The sequence below is a fragment of the Protopterus annectens genome, chromosome 1.part0 (genome assembly GCF_019279795.1).
Source record: "Protopterus annectens isolate FY-2018-M chromosome 1.part0, PAN1.0, whole genome shotgun sequence".
Lineage (NCBI taxonomy): Eukaryota > Metazoa > Chordata > Ceratodontiformes > Protopteridae > Protopterus > Protopterus annectens.
The window spans coordinates 124,528,672-124,545,854 of record NC_056725.1 but is presented as its reverse complement, the minus strand read 5'-3'; the positions used below and the strand labels follow the sequence as shown (position 1 = coordinate 124,545,854).

The window sequence follows — 17,183 nt, the reverse complement described above, 5'->3', positions numbered from 1 at the left end:
CTACATCTAAAGAAATCCCAATCCCTCCACACCACATGCTGCAGACACCTCAACATCAATACCACAATCAACAGAACATGCTGGAGGGACAGGTTCCTCACCCAGAGACTGCCCATGCTCTGGAATAGACTTCCCATACATGTCAAGCAGAGCACCTCGCTGACCCTCTTCAAGAGAAATCTTGATGTGTGGATGGGTACTAGAAAGTTCACACCGGGGATCACTCCAGTGGCTATACTTGATAGAGGGACTTTGAAATAACGTCAGGCGGCACAATGCCAGGGCACTTCTGTGGGCTAGGATTGTAAAGGCTCCAGGGCCATTAGACTAGTACACACCTATGAACCTATAAATGGTTCTTGCTTTACTGTCTGTCAGAGTGAGTCTGTATGTTGAGTAGGGTAATAGATAGGATGTGGTTTCAGTGGCTCCTGTATGAACCATAAAAATAAATAAATGAAATAAGTTAGAAATGTATGGTTGAGAAGGCTGTTCAGAGCATATTGACATACAGAACATTAGTCATTGTTTTAATTATCATGGCCTAGGCAAGTCACATGTTTGATTATGTAGTTGCCATAATTGCAGTCATTGTTTTAAACACTCTGTATTCCTGAATATTATGATCATAAAACAGTCCACTGAAGGAAGAATGTGTGACTTGCATCGTAAACATACTGCTAGAAAATCTTTATGATACAGAGGAAACTCCTGGAGTTTCCTTTTCCTGCATACTGAAGATGATGATATTGGAGGCCTCTCCATCTTCCCTCTAGAAGACCCCAAGTTCAGCAAAAAATTTAGAGCTATTATGTAAGAAGGGAGGACAGCTCCTCATCTATAGAAGGCATTTTTCAAGAGACCTCCTTCTATTCCACTGCAACTTCCTGTGTAGTGTCCCTGAAGTACCAAATTATGCCACTAGTCATCTGGGTGGTTTGGAAGCACTAAGTTGTGATGGCCTCCATTTGTAGAAGATCAGTGCATATCCTTTTGTTACCTTCACGCTAGGATACACATGTAAAGTCATTCATCACAGATTCTGTAATTGCTGAAGCATCTCTTAAGAAGAAGACAAGTCCCAAAATCCAGTTATCCATTCCCATATAAAGATTCCAAAGTTTTGGACTGTTTTGTAAGCATATGTTTGCATCTTCCATATAAGTAATAAGGATGCTTAATTATTTGTCTTATATGTTAAGATTCCAGCATGAGATTGAGGTATGTTCCAGTTGGCAATGATGGTATCAGTTTCTAACTTTTCTCTGTGTCTGTCACATAATACAATGGGTAGACCAGCTAGAGAAGCAGGCACTAAAGTTATAAGTTCAGGTCATCTTTCTTGACTTCCCCATTTAGTGTTCTTCGGTTCACGGGTTAGATGAAAACTCCAACAGAGTGAGAGAGACATTAAGGTTGCTACTGTTGTAGATGTTCCATTTTCTGGTACTACATAGAATCTTTGCCAGGGCCCAGAAAAGTCCTAAACAAATTTGATTCAAATATGGCTCACAGCAGCAACAGAGACAGCAGTCTGGGAAAGTTCAGTGTAACAGTTGCTCTTTCCTGAATGGGCATCCACCCAGAGGCAGGAATAGTCATGACAACAATGAGTCATTAGTATTGCCATCTGGTTAGCAATCTCAGAAGGACCCCTAAATGTTTGTCTAGCTGTCCAGCTCTAGAGGCAGTCAGTGGTCTCCTCTTACTCTGTCATCCTGCATAGATTATCATAGCTTAGGGCATATGGATAAAGATGGTTCTATCAAGAGGCTACAAAGTTCCATGACACCAGCCCCACACCAAAGGCAAATTTTATCCCATCTCTGTCCTGCACCCTACACCATAACTTCTTCATTCAAGATTGCCATTTAGCAGATGCCACCTTATCAGACAGGGTCCAGTGATTGTAGATCAGAGCATGTGTATGCACCTTTAAGAAGCATTTCCAGATGTAGCACATGCATATAAATACAGAGCATGTGCAGGCAGCAGTGCCATTTTGAGAGAACAGCCAGAGTGTTAACATGTATGAGTGGGGTAGTCAGTCTGTTTATAAGTTTATTTAGGTTACAAAGCCACATTTCTGATGTGTTTGTGTGTAATAAAGCTGCTTGAACAGAACCCACGAATGTTTGTCTGTTTACATATTTCTAAAGATGTTCTGTAGTTCATTACTTTCTGTTTTCACTAAGTGATAAAGTACAGAGTATGTATAACTGTTATTCCATCATGGCTTAAATTTAATTAAGGAAGAGCTGAGCAAGGTATCCATCCAGTTCTGTGATGGTAGTCTAGTATTTGAATAGTAGCAGTTGGAGGAAATGTTCATTTAATGAAAGAGTTTGCAGCAGCTTGGTTTGTCCTTTACCCTTGCTTCAAGGTGCACCATTCTCTGAGATGATTATATTAACTTTAGAGTGTGGAGATTTAGCCTTCAGTGGGGTTGCTATTGGGGCTTGTCCCCTATAGAAGAAAAGGGAAATTTCAAAATGCAAGAAGATCACTTTGCTTATAATCATCTTACCTTTTATGGATTGGTTTTTGATGGACTGTCATGGAACAACTGGCCAAATATAGTAGACATAATTTTAGATTAGTATTTACAGTCACGTTACAACAAATGGAGTATTTTAGTTTTCCTCTACTCTGATTGATTGTATCTCTTGCAGAGTGTTCTTAACCTGTATACATTTATTTTTTTACAGCTTTTATTTTCTTATTTTAGATTGTTACATATCTAATTTCTCCAAAGAGGGATACAGACCTGACTATGGACCACATGCCCTGAATTTGACTATTGGCTGAATGGGGAGAGAAGGAGTGAACTGCTGGTATCAACTCACCCATCTTGGAGGGAGACAGTTAGGAAACAGTGGCTCAGCACTTGGGTGCCACTTAGCAGGGGTGCTAAATGTTTGACTTGTTAGACAGTTAGGCTACCAAGGCAGGAATGAATCAGTCATAGGGATATCACCTAGCTTAGGGATACCAAATCTCACTGCCATGGAATGAATGGGACAACTGAGTGTAGGAAGAGGAGCCATCAGGCTGGCCCTGTGAAAAATATGTTTAGATGGGGTGCAGGTGCAGGTATTTGTAGATCCAATCCATAGGCAAGGAAGGAAGAGAAGAATCCAAGCACTATAAAGATAGACATGACCAGCACCTCAGATCTTGGGTCATCAATCAAATGGAAATGAACTAATTATTCTGGTTAAAATTGTGTATGTGGAAAGTCTGTGGACCCTTGCCAACATATACTGGTAAATTTTAGGAAGGAAAAGTAATTATTGGCAGAGGGCATTAATTTTGCATTTTCTAGCATGGATTCTATAGCAGAAAAATTCCTCCCTGACAGCATATCTGCTGCAGCAATGCTGCTAATCTAATGGACCAAGTTGCTTATCCCAGACTATTTGGCTGGATACGCAGGCAACATTTTTTTTTCTAACATTAATTCCATTGTGTGGGTGTGTGAAGTCATACTTACGGATAAACTCAAGTCATCATTTTACAAAGCAGAAAACTTTGTCAATATTTTATCAGCTCTCCATTTATCTTATTTTTATAATGGAAAATTTCTAGCACTCTAAAAAGAAAGGAATTTAAAAAGTGGTGAAAAACTGATTTAAAATTGTGGACCTGGAGAAGACATATGATCTCATAGCCCAGAATATTTTGTGGTCGGTGCTACAACAATACTGATTCCCGAGTCCATTGAAGCGTGACATTCAGTGTCTCTGCTTGAAGAATGAGGGTTGTACCCCCCACACTCGCAATTCTGCATTAAAAGACAAATATAATCAAGGTGGGAGAAGGACTCTGTCTATTGTCTTGCCTCCTGTTTCTGAATTTCTTGGGCAGGATAGCAAGGTACAGGTGAGATTTGAAGAGAAACCAGTTAGGGGATGTGAAGGCTGTGCCTGTGTTTGTCACTGATGACATCTACTTAGTCTCCAATTCCTCTCTCAGGTATATACCGTAGTGGTCTGCTGGAGAATGTGCAGTGTGTAGAATGAGAATCAGGACCTTCAAATCAGAGGCCATAGTTTATATCCTAGAAAAGACTGGATTGCTGTCTGTAGATGGTGGGATGACTACCTTAAGTCTTGTTTATATGTGAAGGTAAATGTGATCAGAACAGTAAACAGAGGATGGATGTAGTATTGTTTTTACTTTTGCACTGTACCAGACAGTGTGGGTGAAGTGCGAAATGAGTTAAATGTCAAAACTAATTTATCAGTCAGCATATGTTCCTTTCTTCACCTCTGGTCATGAGCTTTGGGTAAAGACAAAAAGGATATAAGTGCATATTCAAGTAAAAGAGATGATGGTACTGCACAGGATTGCAAGGCTGACTTTCCATGGCATAGAGAAAAGCTCAGCAGTCTGGGATGATGCTCCTGCGGTTAATGGTTTGGGCACCTAGTAAGGATGCCCCCTGTGTACCTCTCACTAGATGTGTGCTAAGCACAGATCACAGTAAGGAAACCCAAGGGCAGACATGGTACATACTGGCTTGAATAACTCTCATCTGTCTTGGGGACACTTGGGTAACCCCCTCAAGAAGAGCTGTAGACTGTTGCTTGGAATGTGGACGTCTAATCTATCCTATTCAGTATTCTACCACTGTGAGCCTTGTTACAGCAAATGGGTTATACAATGAATACCTGGATAGATTTCAAGCTACTTATATGATTCATACAATCTAATAGTACTTTAAGAAGCAGTAAAATGCTATTGATATAGTACAGTTTTGTTTTGGGTAAAGAATGTGTTAAAATGAGATAGAGAATCAGTTCACATTTATGATTTTTATTACTGTCATTCTTAAACACACATGCCCTTGTACACACACACACACACACACACACACACACACACACACATGGTTACTTTATATAGAAAGACTGTATTTTGACTGAAAAGTCAAGTATAATAGATTATGAATCATAAATTTGTTATTATTCTTGATAAGATATGATTGCAGACATTCAGCGTCAACTTGTTCCAATAGAAGCCTGACTAGGAGATAAAAGTTGTAAGCACCAAAATTCCAGATTGCAGGGATTAAAGCTGACAAAAAAAAGTGTATATTGTTGGTATATGCCAAATATCTTGAGTTCTTTCACTAATGTAAATCATAATTTGAATAATGCACCCTTTCAATGAATTATTACCTTCCTTTTAAGATAGATGTTCTCACAAATTTCAGAGTTGCAATTATTTTCCCTTCAGATTTAAATTCACCATATTCTTCCCAAAGAATAATAAAGCATCCAGATATGATGAACTACTAGTTTTGGAAATGTATACACAATTTTCCAGGAGACATCAAATATTTTATTATACTTTCTCAGTATGTCCCTAGAAGAACCTAAAATATCACATGCATGAAAATACAGAATTACGATCTTTGTTAGCAAAATCTAACAAGGGCTTATTTTCTTGGTCTATTATAATCCTAACTGTTCTGGCTGTAGAACATAAGATTTCAAAGATCATTTATCAAAAAGTTGAATCCTGTAATAATTGTGCTATGTCTGGGTATTCTGAAAAATGGCAAACACCAGATTAAAAACAGCTTGCCTAAATTTATCAATCGTGTAAAAAGCATTAGCTATCCTTAGCCTTGGTACTGAAAAAGTGCTTACAGTTTATCAGCTGTGAATATTTATTTACTATTCTGAACACTTCATGCAGTTCCAGTAGTGATTTAGATGTTTTATTAAAATTGTATCAATATTTGTGTAAGGTAGAACCATGTGTATATCTTCTGTTTGTCAGCAGTAACTTTTGATCTTGCACAAGAACCATTAGGTAGTCTGAATTAATCTATGTATAACAATCAAGACACTTTTTAGCCACATATAGTCATTAAACGTAATTTGCAACATTTTGTTCCTTAAATTATTTAGAACTCACATTTAACTAGATTGAAAAAAAATCTTGCTCCATTCATAATCAAATCAAAGCTAAGCATTAATATGTACAAATCTGGAATATTTGATACAAAATTTCAACCTGCAGATAAATTGAATTATTTGTATAATTTTTAGGAAATAGATCTGATGTTAGTTTCTAGATGAGGTGGCATAGAGAGATAAAGCCCTGACTATGACCGAGAAACCAGAGTTCATTTAGAACCTTGGCCACCTGAAGGAGCTGACAAGGTGGGTAGGTGTGACCATGCTATGGAGGGAGGGTGTAGCGGAGCTTTCTATGCACTGAAACTGGTTCTTGGAATAGGGGAGGCAATGCAAATGCAAGATGTAGGGGCAGGTGTTAGCTCACCAAGCCACTCTCTGCTTGTGGCTTTCAGTGCTGATGTGCAGAAGAGTGCCCTTACATGGAGAAAGCATGATGGGTCTCTGTAGTGGTACCGATTGCATGTTCCCCTGCCCAGGAGTGAGTTAGGCCATTACAAACCCTGACTGTTTTAATGAAGTGTCCATTCTTTATTAAGCCATTTGTTTTTAAATGTTTCATTAAAAACACCATTATTGATAGGATTGATTTATTTATTTGCTGTTGCCTTCGTTTTTCCCTGCTGTTACCTATTTTCCTCACCCTGTATGTCTTTCTTCTTATTTTTACTATATGTGATTTTTACTAATAATGGTTATATTGCTAAATTTTGTAATGGATATATTGCCAAACATTTGTAATATACTTTACTTTACCGTGTTAATTTTCTTGTATTGTTGTAATGTGGAGCTTTTCTCCCAGGGCCTCCACTGAAAAAAGACTTTTGCCCAGTCACACTATCCCAGTCAACAAATGTCAAATAAATAATTGATAAATGTAGTCACAAAAGCTTATAGAAAGTATAGTAGCCACAATTATATATGTGCCCAGCAACTGGTATGTTTATCCATATTCCTAAAAAAAGCTCTCCTTTATTAAACAAGTAATTGTACTGTAGAATTTAGATGATCTGATAGTCTGCATTTCCACAACCCAACAGTTCCTACTGTAAATATTAAAACAGACAACTATTTATTTTTTGTGGAACTTTTTAAAACCTCAATTGCTATACCAGAACAGTCTTACACAAAATAAGAATGGTGGTGTGAAATTTTGCAGTTTTGCCCTGTAAATCACTAGGATCAGATATAATGCTCATTTTATTTGGATTCATCCTAAATATTTTTGAGGCTGGAAAGGCTTACATTGTAAAAAAGCACATAACGACCATATAAGTACTACAGTGAACTCACTCAGGCTTCTGACACCGAAATGTTAAGCAGTCATTTAGCCGTGGCATAGCAAGATATCCCCATCCCTAAATCTTTAAATTATATTAATTGGATCATACAAATATTAGAAATATAATTTATTCTTCCTTTAACTTGAGATTTTTTTTCTTTAAGTCAATAGCTTTATAACAGGTTCCAATTTATTTTACAGTAGAACATGTTAAACAAATGATTGTCATTTTAGACCGACTGTTTAAAGTTTTTTGAAAGAGAGTTCATGGAAATGAGAAAATTTCCTCACTTTTTTTCAGATTTTGGAGTCTTACCGGTTTCCAATAAAATATATTAGATATTTTATTTTCCATAAACTTCAGGCAAATGCATCTGATTTTTTAAATTCTTGATGCAAATCCAAAAAAGCAATTACTGAAGGAATGCTTATCCATGTCTTACTTGTAAAATATTAAGGGATATGAAGTAGATTGTAGTCCTCCAGTTCTGGCCTGACATTATATCTAGGAATCTCCACAAACAGATTCCACTCAGTAGTACAGTGTTCTTTATACCCCTCAAGGGATGATGTCTTCATCCGCCTTAAAGATTTTGTGGTGACCAGTCACTTCCATGGAAAGGGAGGCAAATGTATGCAGCAGTGCTATGGGTGGAGAAAACTGAAGATAGGGGTGAGACCAGCTAGGGAAGGAAGTAATTACTATGCAGGCTTGATAGTATTACCTCTACAGCCATTGTTCTACTTATGAGTGTTAAAATGCAAAAGTTTTAAAAGTTGGTTGCATTTCAAGCCATTATATTATCCTTATCATTAATGTTGTGTACAACCTAATTACTGGAATTTTAGAGTCCTTGACCTTGTCATCTGTCTCAGACACGTTAGGCTTATTATTACTACTCACTCAATGCTCGTAGTATAAATAAGGAAGACATCTTCAGTAGTTTTCTTGAAGGTACTGAAACATACGATATTGATATGCTGGGTGCATTTTTCCTGTCCAAGTGGAAAATATAGATTTCTGGCCACTGAACTAATCTGCAAGTGTCCCTGCTGTAATATGTGGTACTAAATATATGAAAAAGAGGCAAGACACATGATTGCATGAAGTCAGCTTTACCAGTGTTTGGTTTTATACTGATGAGTATTGTACAGGATCAACATAATATGATATGCCTGTGGAACTCTGACAGAGGCTAATGGTGCCAGTGTGATATAAACACATGCATTACATTTCACATTTCAAGCCACTCAAGTGGCATAGATGGATATAGCTCTGACTATGGTCAAATCGGCCTGGATTTGATTAGTGACTCAGGCACTGATGGAGCAACAAGGAAGGGATGGGCATGCCTATCACAGGGGAAAGTGAGTGGTTACTTGGCTGTTCCTGGCTACAATACCCGGTGGAGGCTGGGGGCATTGTGTGAAGGGGCATAGCTCAGGACGAGTAATAAGGTGGGCATGGCTGAGGTGAAGTGGAAGCAGAGCAATACAATGCACGCCCTATATTGCACACCCTTACCATGAGTATACCATGGAACTGCAATGGGAGGGGGAATAGAGGGTACAACATAAATAAAACGTCCCACAATGGAATATAGATGGTCAAGATCCCCTAGAAGGACACCTTTAAGATCCATAATGATCCCAGAAGAAAAACGGAGATAGTCCAGAGGCTGTTAATCTAGAAGACCCAGTGTGGCTGTAGTGCACTGGGTAGGAGTGCTTTATAGGTGCTTTAGGGGACGAAAAAGTAAAATCACTTTTTTTAAAAGCAATAGAGTCTCCTCTTTAAAAGTATGCTTTACTGTATCATGTAAAACTCTTGTAATAGGAACAAGTCAGTATTTCTAATAGACATTTACATTTATTTATCTCTCTCAGATTTTCTGTACAAAAATATCAGTGCTGTAGCAGCAAAACTTAACTAATCAACTCAAATAGTTTACTAGTACAGTTCATCATCAGCAATAATTCACTGCTACTTACTAGAAGTGATTGAATGTTTTCTGGTTGAGTCAGAGAGTACAAAGCGCAATTATCAAATCACAAAACAGGGACCACAAGAGAGCAAGAAAAATGGTCCTGTCTCGACCCCTGCATGAACTCTGTTAAAGCTCATTCGGGAGTTTGTGCTGTTTTGTGCTTCTGTGCTTTTGATTGATATTTTGCAAATTGATTAAAAACATTTGATAATCTATATAAATATAATATATATATATATATATATATATATATATATATATATATATATATATATATATATATATATATATATATATATATATATATATTATACAGATAATACATAATCTATATAATACGGGTGCACACACACACACATGGACACACACACATGAACACACACACACACACACACACACACACACACACACACACACACACACACACACACACACACACACACACGCTGCTGGTATTTCCTTTGAGGGATCACTATAGAGTGGGGATTGGGATTTTTCCTTTTCTCCTATATTTTGCTATCTTAGAGCTGTTGTATATAATTAGAAGGAGCTAATTTATTTTATTTAATTTATTTAGTGTTGACCATTTCTGGTTCATGTAGTGAATGCCAATGTAGCGGGTTGGCAGTTTTGTGAAATACAGTCATAGGTATCCTATAGCACTTTACTGTATTACTGCTGCTGGCTTGCTGAGCTTGTTATGTATGCTTGCTTTGCAGGGATTGTCGGAAGAGCTGGACAGCTGCAGTGTGAAGCTGGTAGAACTGGATGCAGAGGTACAAGACTTTACAGAGCTGAACCAACAGCTGACAGAACGGATAGGTAAACTTAATGAGCTATACCACCAGGTCGTAAGGCAAGCAGAATACAGGTCTTCTAAACTCAACCAGGTAAGATACCATGTCTGTTTGTTTTTTGTTTTTTTTTCAGAAAATGCCCATTCAGTATGTAAAAATACATTATTGTAATATCAGAATATTATGTCGAGTTTAAAATATTGCTATGAGCAGTTTTGTTTCATTTTGGTACCCATACCTAATTAGTCATCTACAGAATATGCCTAGTCTCTTTAAAAGCCTTTAGAGTTGTTGTTGTGTCTTTCGGCTTTTCCCGGTTAGGGATCGCCACAGCGGAACTCCGGTCCGCTAATGATTTGTAATTGATTTTTGCATGCCGAGTTACCAGCCCTGATGTACAACCTTCAACGAAGGTACGCCCATTCACGCATGTCTCCACGCAGAAGATGCTCTAGCTGAGAATCGAACCGGACAATGTTTTACTGTGAGGCAACAATGCTACCGCAGCAGCACCACTGCGGATCAGTAAACTCTGATATTTTCCTTGTCACATCTTTCCTGCTGGTATTTCCTCATTTTTTTCCATGAAGAAAAGTTCAGGGAGGGTGTTATTTGCTTCCTGCCACTCGTTAATCATCATGATTTCTTAACCTTGTGAATTACTGTGTACCACAAAAAGTGTATACCAACTTCATCTTGCTGATAAATAGTTTCCTATAATAACTGAATATACAGTTTGATTCATGGTCATGATGCAGAAAATAAATTGTGTGTGGAGTCAAGGATCAACATGTATAGATTTGAAGGAGAAACAACAAAATATTTTATTCCTTAATTTTATTTATAAAAATATAATAATTTTGTTTATTAATACTTAAAAAAATAACACAACATACAGTTATTTCTTTGTAGGTATAAAAGCACCTCTATATTTACAGCTTACAATATATTACTTTTACAGTACTATTTTTGGACTTTTCTGTGCTCACATGCTTACCACTTAATTTAACCATTTTTAGCAAGTATCTCTATAAGAAGTTCTCTGGTTCGATCCTCGGCTGGGGTGCCTTCTGTGCGGAGTGTGCATGTCCTCCCTGTGGTCGCGTGGGTTTCCTCTGGTTTCCTCCCACATCCCAAAGACATGCTGTAGGTGGATTGAACACTCTAAATTGGCCCTAGGCGTGAGTGGGTGCATATGTGTGCCTTCTGTGGAAGGTTGGGCACTGAGCTGGCAGCTCAACACTGTAAAGCTCCACTACCAATCATGAGCGGATAGGTGATCTGCTGTGGCGACCCCTAAAAGCTGAAAGAAGAAGAATAAGAAGGAGAAGCAAGCATCGCTATATCATATTGATACTATTATGTATGTGCCTGCAACAAATTATCTTTCCCATTAGTCAAAAGTTCACTATACATTTTGGAAGAGTGCTTAGGAATAAGTAATACCATAAATAGCATTCTATTTATAATAATCTGTGAACGTTCAAAGTATGTGTAAGAAGTACTATCTTGAAGAAACAATATGAATACAAATGTTATTACACTTGTAACCAGTTTTTTGTGCTATCACATGCATGCATTTGTGTTACTTAACATCTTATCAGCTATGACAGAATCTGACATGTATCTTTAAGTGAGGGCAGCTATAAACAGATAATCAGACAAAATGATTGTCTTTTCAACAGGTTAGTAGTCTTTGTTAACCAGTGTAGCATCTGGCAAATATATTAATATGGTGTACTGGTGTCAGGGCTTCCTGGATAACACAGCTATGGCTTGTGAATGCTAAGCAAGGCTTGGCATTTGATCCTCTGCAGTAGTCATTTTTAAGCCTTCTAGTGCCTCAGAAAACATACACTGCCCCTCCAGCAACAGTGGTAGCACCTCCCTCATCTTCTCCTCACCAACGACACAGGAGAGGGAGTGTTTGTAGTCCTCTTTTTTTGGCTCCCTCTGCATCCTGTTTTAATATGTTTCAACAAGTAGAGTATTTATGATTTCCTTTTTCTCCTACCTCAGCTTCTCATCAGTCCTTCAGATATTCATCCCTGAAAACTCAGGATATAGGGCTTCTGTGGGTAAAGCTGATGTTTATATTCATGCCTACTTTTCCCACTTTTCTAGCTAAGACTGGATCCATGTAATGAATGTTATATTCTGCATTCCCTAAGTTGAATTATATATGTATCTTTTCCACTGTGCATGCACAACCTTTTCTTCACTGAAAAGTATCAGGCAGTTTCTTTGGCATGCTCCAGTGCCATGTGGAAGCATTGCCAGAATGCAAGTCTACCATTACTTTCAACTCCATCTCTTCACATGTATATTGCATACCTTCTGCTTTCTACACTTGAGCCAGCAGACCAATACCCCTGCCTTCCAAAACACTTGGGATGAAACAGTTGTAGAGATGTATTTTCCACCACTAGTTTTTCACCAAAAAGGTTTACTCTGTAATTGGTTAAAGCTGCATTGTTTTTCAAATTAATTTGTCAATAGCCAGCTCTCTTGTGCAGTTTCTCAGTTTTCTTTCAAAAAAGACTGATTATATACTTCTGGGGGACAATAATAGAGAAGACCACTCAACCTCTGAAAATAAACCACAAGGCATAATCGTTACCGTGCAGATATTAAAAGATAACACAATGATATAAACCTCAGATAAAATCCTAATGATCTCACAGCTACCTTGCCTTTCATCTCCTACTGTGTGTGTTGACTCTAATTAAACATGTAATAGCTTTCATGTATTTCTGATTCAACAGCAATGCTGGTCTCATTTCCATGTAGATTAAATGATAATACAATACTGTGAGTCACTTTCAAAATATTACGGTTACCCATTTGACAGATATGCTGCAATTTAGTGGCCATGGTTCTTTCACACACATGGTTCGTTCATACACACATGGTTATTTCAAACACACATAATTATTTCATACACTCATGGTTGCTCTGCTATTTTTTAAATTGTTGTAGCAGTGCTGAGACCTTACATAAATATGAGTAATTCTGAAGGCCCAGCAGATGCTTACTCATCCAGGCAGAAAATATCCTCTGCAAGATTACTTTCTTAGGATGTATTCAGTTTCTTTCTGGTGATACTTATATTCATAATTAAGGGTTGCTGATCTACTTGCTATTTGTAGTCACTCATTTGATAAGCAGAGGTCCATTATTAGTAGGTAACAGGCAGCAGTCCTTTTAGTTTTCATGAGAACTAATGCTGTAGGTTTTAGGACCTTCCTGTTTCCATCATGTTTTATGCATGCCACACTTTCCATTTCTTCTAATTGTAGTATTGAGCTATGAGAACAAAAAAACAGACAGGACAAAGTAGGAGACCCCAGGACAAAGTAGGAGGCTCCAGAGTTGATGTATCAAAGGTTGGGGGTAGAGATAGACAGAGGGAAGATATTTTAGAGAACCTTTTTCTACAGAACCTGAACCAATGGCTCTTTTGCCATCACCTAGCTGTCCCATTCATTATGTGGAGCATGAGCAGGACATCTACAGACAAGGGGAGAATCCTACAGTCCCTTTCCCACTGCCCTGTAATCCTATCTGTTCCCCAGAGGTGAGTATAAGATGGCAGGATGTGGGCCAGTTTGCTTGTTCTTTGGAATGGTCTAGGCATCCCCCGCTGGAGCACCTCCTCTTTCTCCTCCTGCATAGCAGTACCCCAAATTCTGCTCTGTGCTGCCTGCACAGGGAGATTGCCTTCACATACTGAATCTTCAACCTTCATGTATTTGCACCATGGCAGTGCATGCTGACAGATTCAATGCCACTTCCTGCCCCTCCAAGACGGACAAGACAGCAGCAGCAGCTGCTCACTCCCCTTAACCTCTGCTAGCTCCTCTAGGTGCACAATCTGCTAATTCACCCACCTTCTGCTGTTTTTGTTCCACTACGTACTGCTTATACTGTGTACTAGCCCATACTGTGCTGAAGAAGGATTGCTCACAATAAAAGGATTCCTTTGTTTTCATTGGACCTTAATGATAGAATTATGCCAATTGAAGTTCATTGTCTAGTCTTATTTCAAAGCCCTCCCACTCACTCCTCATCCTTTGCCAGATTCATGTGTGGTGATGTGTGAATCAGAAATGTGGAAGCAAGTATGCAGTCAGAGTGCAGTAGGGCAGAGCCTGGAATTCCTGTGGCAGGGTGCTAGGAAGATGACAATTTCTGTGACTAGGAATATTGCGTAGAATGTGTTGTCAGAAGTGTGTGAATGGAAATGAGATAAAAGTAGTACATCTGCAAACAACTTAGCATTTCTGACAGAAGATGCACGTTATCCTCATTTATGCTGAGTAGCTGTTTGTTGACTGTCTTCTTGGTGTCCACTTACATTTGTAGGCTGCCTCCCACTTGGAAGAATACAATGAAATGCTGGAGTTCACACTACAATGGAGTGATAAGGCAAAGACCCTTGCACAGGGTGCTATCGTGTGGAGCTCAGCTGCCCAGCTTTATGATCAGATTGTGGTTTACCAGGTACTGCTCTCTTTGTATGACAGCCACAGGTGCTTGGCATGAGGTGTGATATTGTTTGTGCTGTATGAGGAATGGATGCATGCTTTGTAAATGTGCAGTAATATACAGCAAAGTGTTGTAAGCCAGAAGCAGAGCAAACATATGTCATTAAAATGATGGCATTATACAAACGCTAGAGTATTCAGTATAACAGACACTGATGCCATGTCCGGTGCCATCATGTTTTTTTTTCCTTTTTGTTACCTGTGATGTGATGAGGGTTACTCTGCCACATTCATACCTCTCAGCTGTCCCTGATTTTGCCGAACATCCCTCATTTTGTTTGATATTTTTGCCTTGTGCCTCATAAACGTTTGATTTTCTGGTAAATCATTGAGGAGTTCATTCAGTCAATCATACCAGACACTGCAGTTTCATGCTAATTATTGCTCTGAAAATGCAAGATGCTTGATTTCAGTTGAACATAAATAAAAATATTTCACATCTTGACTTAGTAACTTTTTGTAATTTCTTTTTGTTTCTGGATTGGCATTTAGAGTTAGGTGTTTGTAGTCAAGTAGGTATGAAAAATGTATAAACTACATAACTAAAGTTGTGACCTAGGAAACTAGAGAACAAGTACATGTCGCAAAAAAGAGAAAAAGAAAGTCATAGCTCTCTTTTTGCAGAATGTTCAGATTTTTAGATCATATTTTTGGTCTGTTCATCATACAATTTGTGGATTTCTTGCAAATCAATAAGAACTGAAGTCAATAAATAATGACACATTTCACTTTCTGACTTCACATCCATGAGAAAATGCATACTAACAGAAACCCTGTTATTCTTACAAATTTCTAGATTAATAAGTGTAATATTTTTGGGCCTCTTCCCATTATTTTAGGATTTGTCCAGATTTCTTGCACAAAGAGGTTGAGCGGTATGAAGAAAGTTCAGATATAACAGACTATAGTGGTTAGTTATTGACACTGGTGGATGTAATAGGATTATGAAGATATTACGAGAGAGAAAATAGCAAGGTTGAGACAACAAACAGTAAAGGGCAACATGTCGAACTGAAACATCCATGTACAGACACATACACATAAATCATGCACACATCAGTACACATGCCAATGTATGCAAGCATGCACTCACACACACACACACACACACACACACACACACACACACACACACACACACACACACACACACACACACACACACACACACACACACACACACACACACACACACACACACACACACACACACACACACACACACACAACACACACACACATATATATACATATATTATTTACACACAACAGATACCACACACAGAGATAGAGAGATGATATATATATATATATATATATACTGTTGATAGACAGATAGGTAGATAGATAATTATATGCACTCTCGTCATGAAGTTGCTAACAGGAAGTAAAGTCAGAAGAAGAAAGACAAAACTGTGGAAATGGGAACAGACTGATAAAGGTACACAGCAATGACCATTTGTAGATGGCTATAGTCTTCCACTGTGCAATAACTCAAAAAGTACTTGAATGATCACATCCAGTGGAAACATATCAGTGCCATTCACTCAATGCTGCAGAATGAAAGTTTTTTTTTTTTTTTTTTTTTTTTTTTTATGCAGGGGAGCAAATACCCTGCTCTTTTATGTTTGCATATTAATGTCACACTTTCACAGCACTGAAGTAAAGGAAGAAACTCTCCAAATCTGTGCATAATGATCTTAAGGCTAAATAACAGTGACTGTGAGTGTTGTACTGTGAGTATTGATGTTGTACTTTTAGGGAAATGTGTGTTCATAAGGTAATATGTAGGGATGGGGTTAATGGCAGCAGTAGTTTAGGCTTAGAGTTAGCTCATATGAGTGAAGTGGTATAGGTGGGGGCAAACCCCAGCATTAAAAATCCCTAAACATTTTGAGAAATTAAGAGTCAGTATCCTTAATGAACCACAGCTCAGTGAGCCACTATGTTTGCAAACAACAAAAGAATATATACTACAGACCAGTATATGATCATGATGAAAACTGAAAGAGTGCACATCATTTCAGAAGTCTGCCTTACCTGAACTTCTTCCCCAGTGCCTACTAAAAGTAGTAGCACCAAAATTCCTCTGAAATGTGGTCCAAAATTGAGACAAAAAGATATAGATGTCATTTCTAGGGTTGGAGTACTTTGCAGTACTCCCTATTTTCTGGGATGCAGTGATCTTTGGAGTATTTTGCAGCACTCCCTATTTTCTGGGATGCAGTGATCTTGGAGTGTATGTGTGTGTGTGTGTGTGTGTGTGTGTGTGTGTGTGTGTGTGTGTGTGTGTGTGTGTTTGTGCGTGTGTGTGTGTGTTCGAGCATATATATGTATGGGTCTAGGACTTTTCACTGAAAGCACATTTCACTGAAACACATTTGAAACATGCCCCCCACACTACCCCTTACTATATATACTAACTCCAGGGTCGCACTACAGTGGGGAAAAGGCCATATATAACTTTCAGTGAAATGTGTTTCAGTGAATTGTGTTTTCAGTGAATTGAGCCTTCAGTGATTTGTGCACATTCATTTGACTTTCAGTGAAATGTGCTTTCAGTGAATAGTCCTAGACCCATATTTATATGTATGCTATATATGTAAAATGAATGTTAGGTGACTGAAGGTATAGTGCAG

General features: G+C 38.2%; 1 protein-coding gene across 1 annotated transcript in view; it reads left to right on the top strand.

Annotated features, from left to right (window-relative positions):
* Positions 1-17,183, top strand: part of SYNE1 (spectrin repeat containing nuclear envelope protein 1) — a 2,173,401-nt gene that overhangs the window by 603,120 nt on the left and 1,553,098 nt on the right. Inside the window, exons 37-38 of the mRNA XM_044089035.1 lie at positions 9,920-10,090; positions 14,363-14,500. Coding sequence (XP_043944970.1) covers positions 9,920-10,090; positions 14,363-14,500 — 309 coding nt within the window. The remainder of the gene's footprint in view (positions 1-9,919; positions 10,091-14,362; positions 14,501-17,183) is intronic.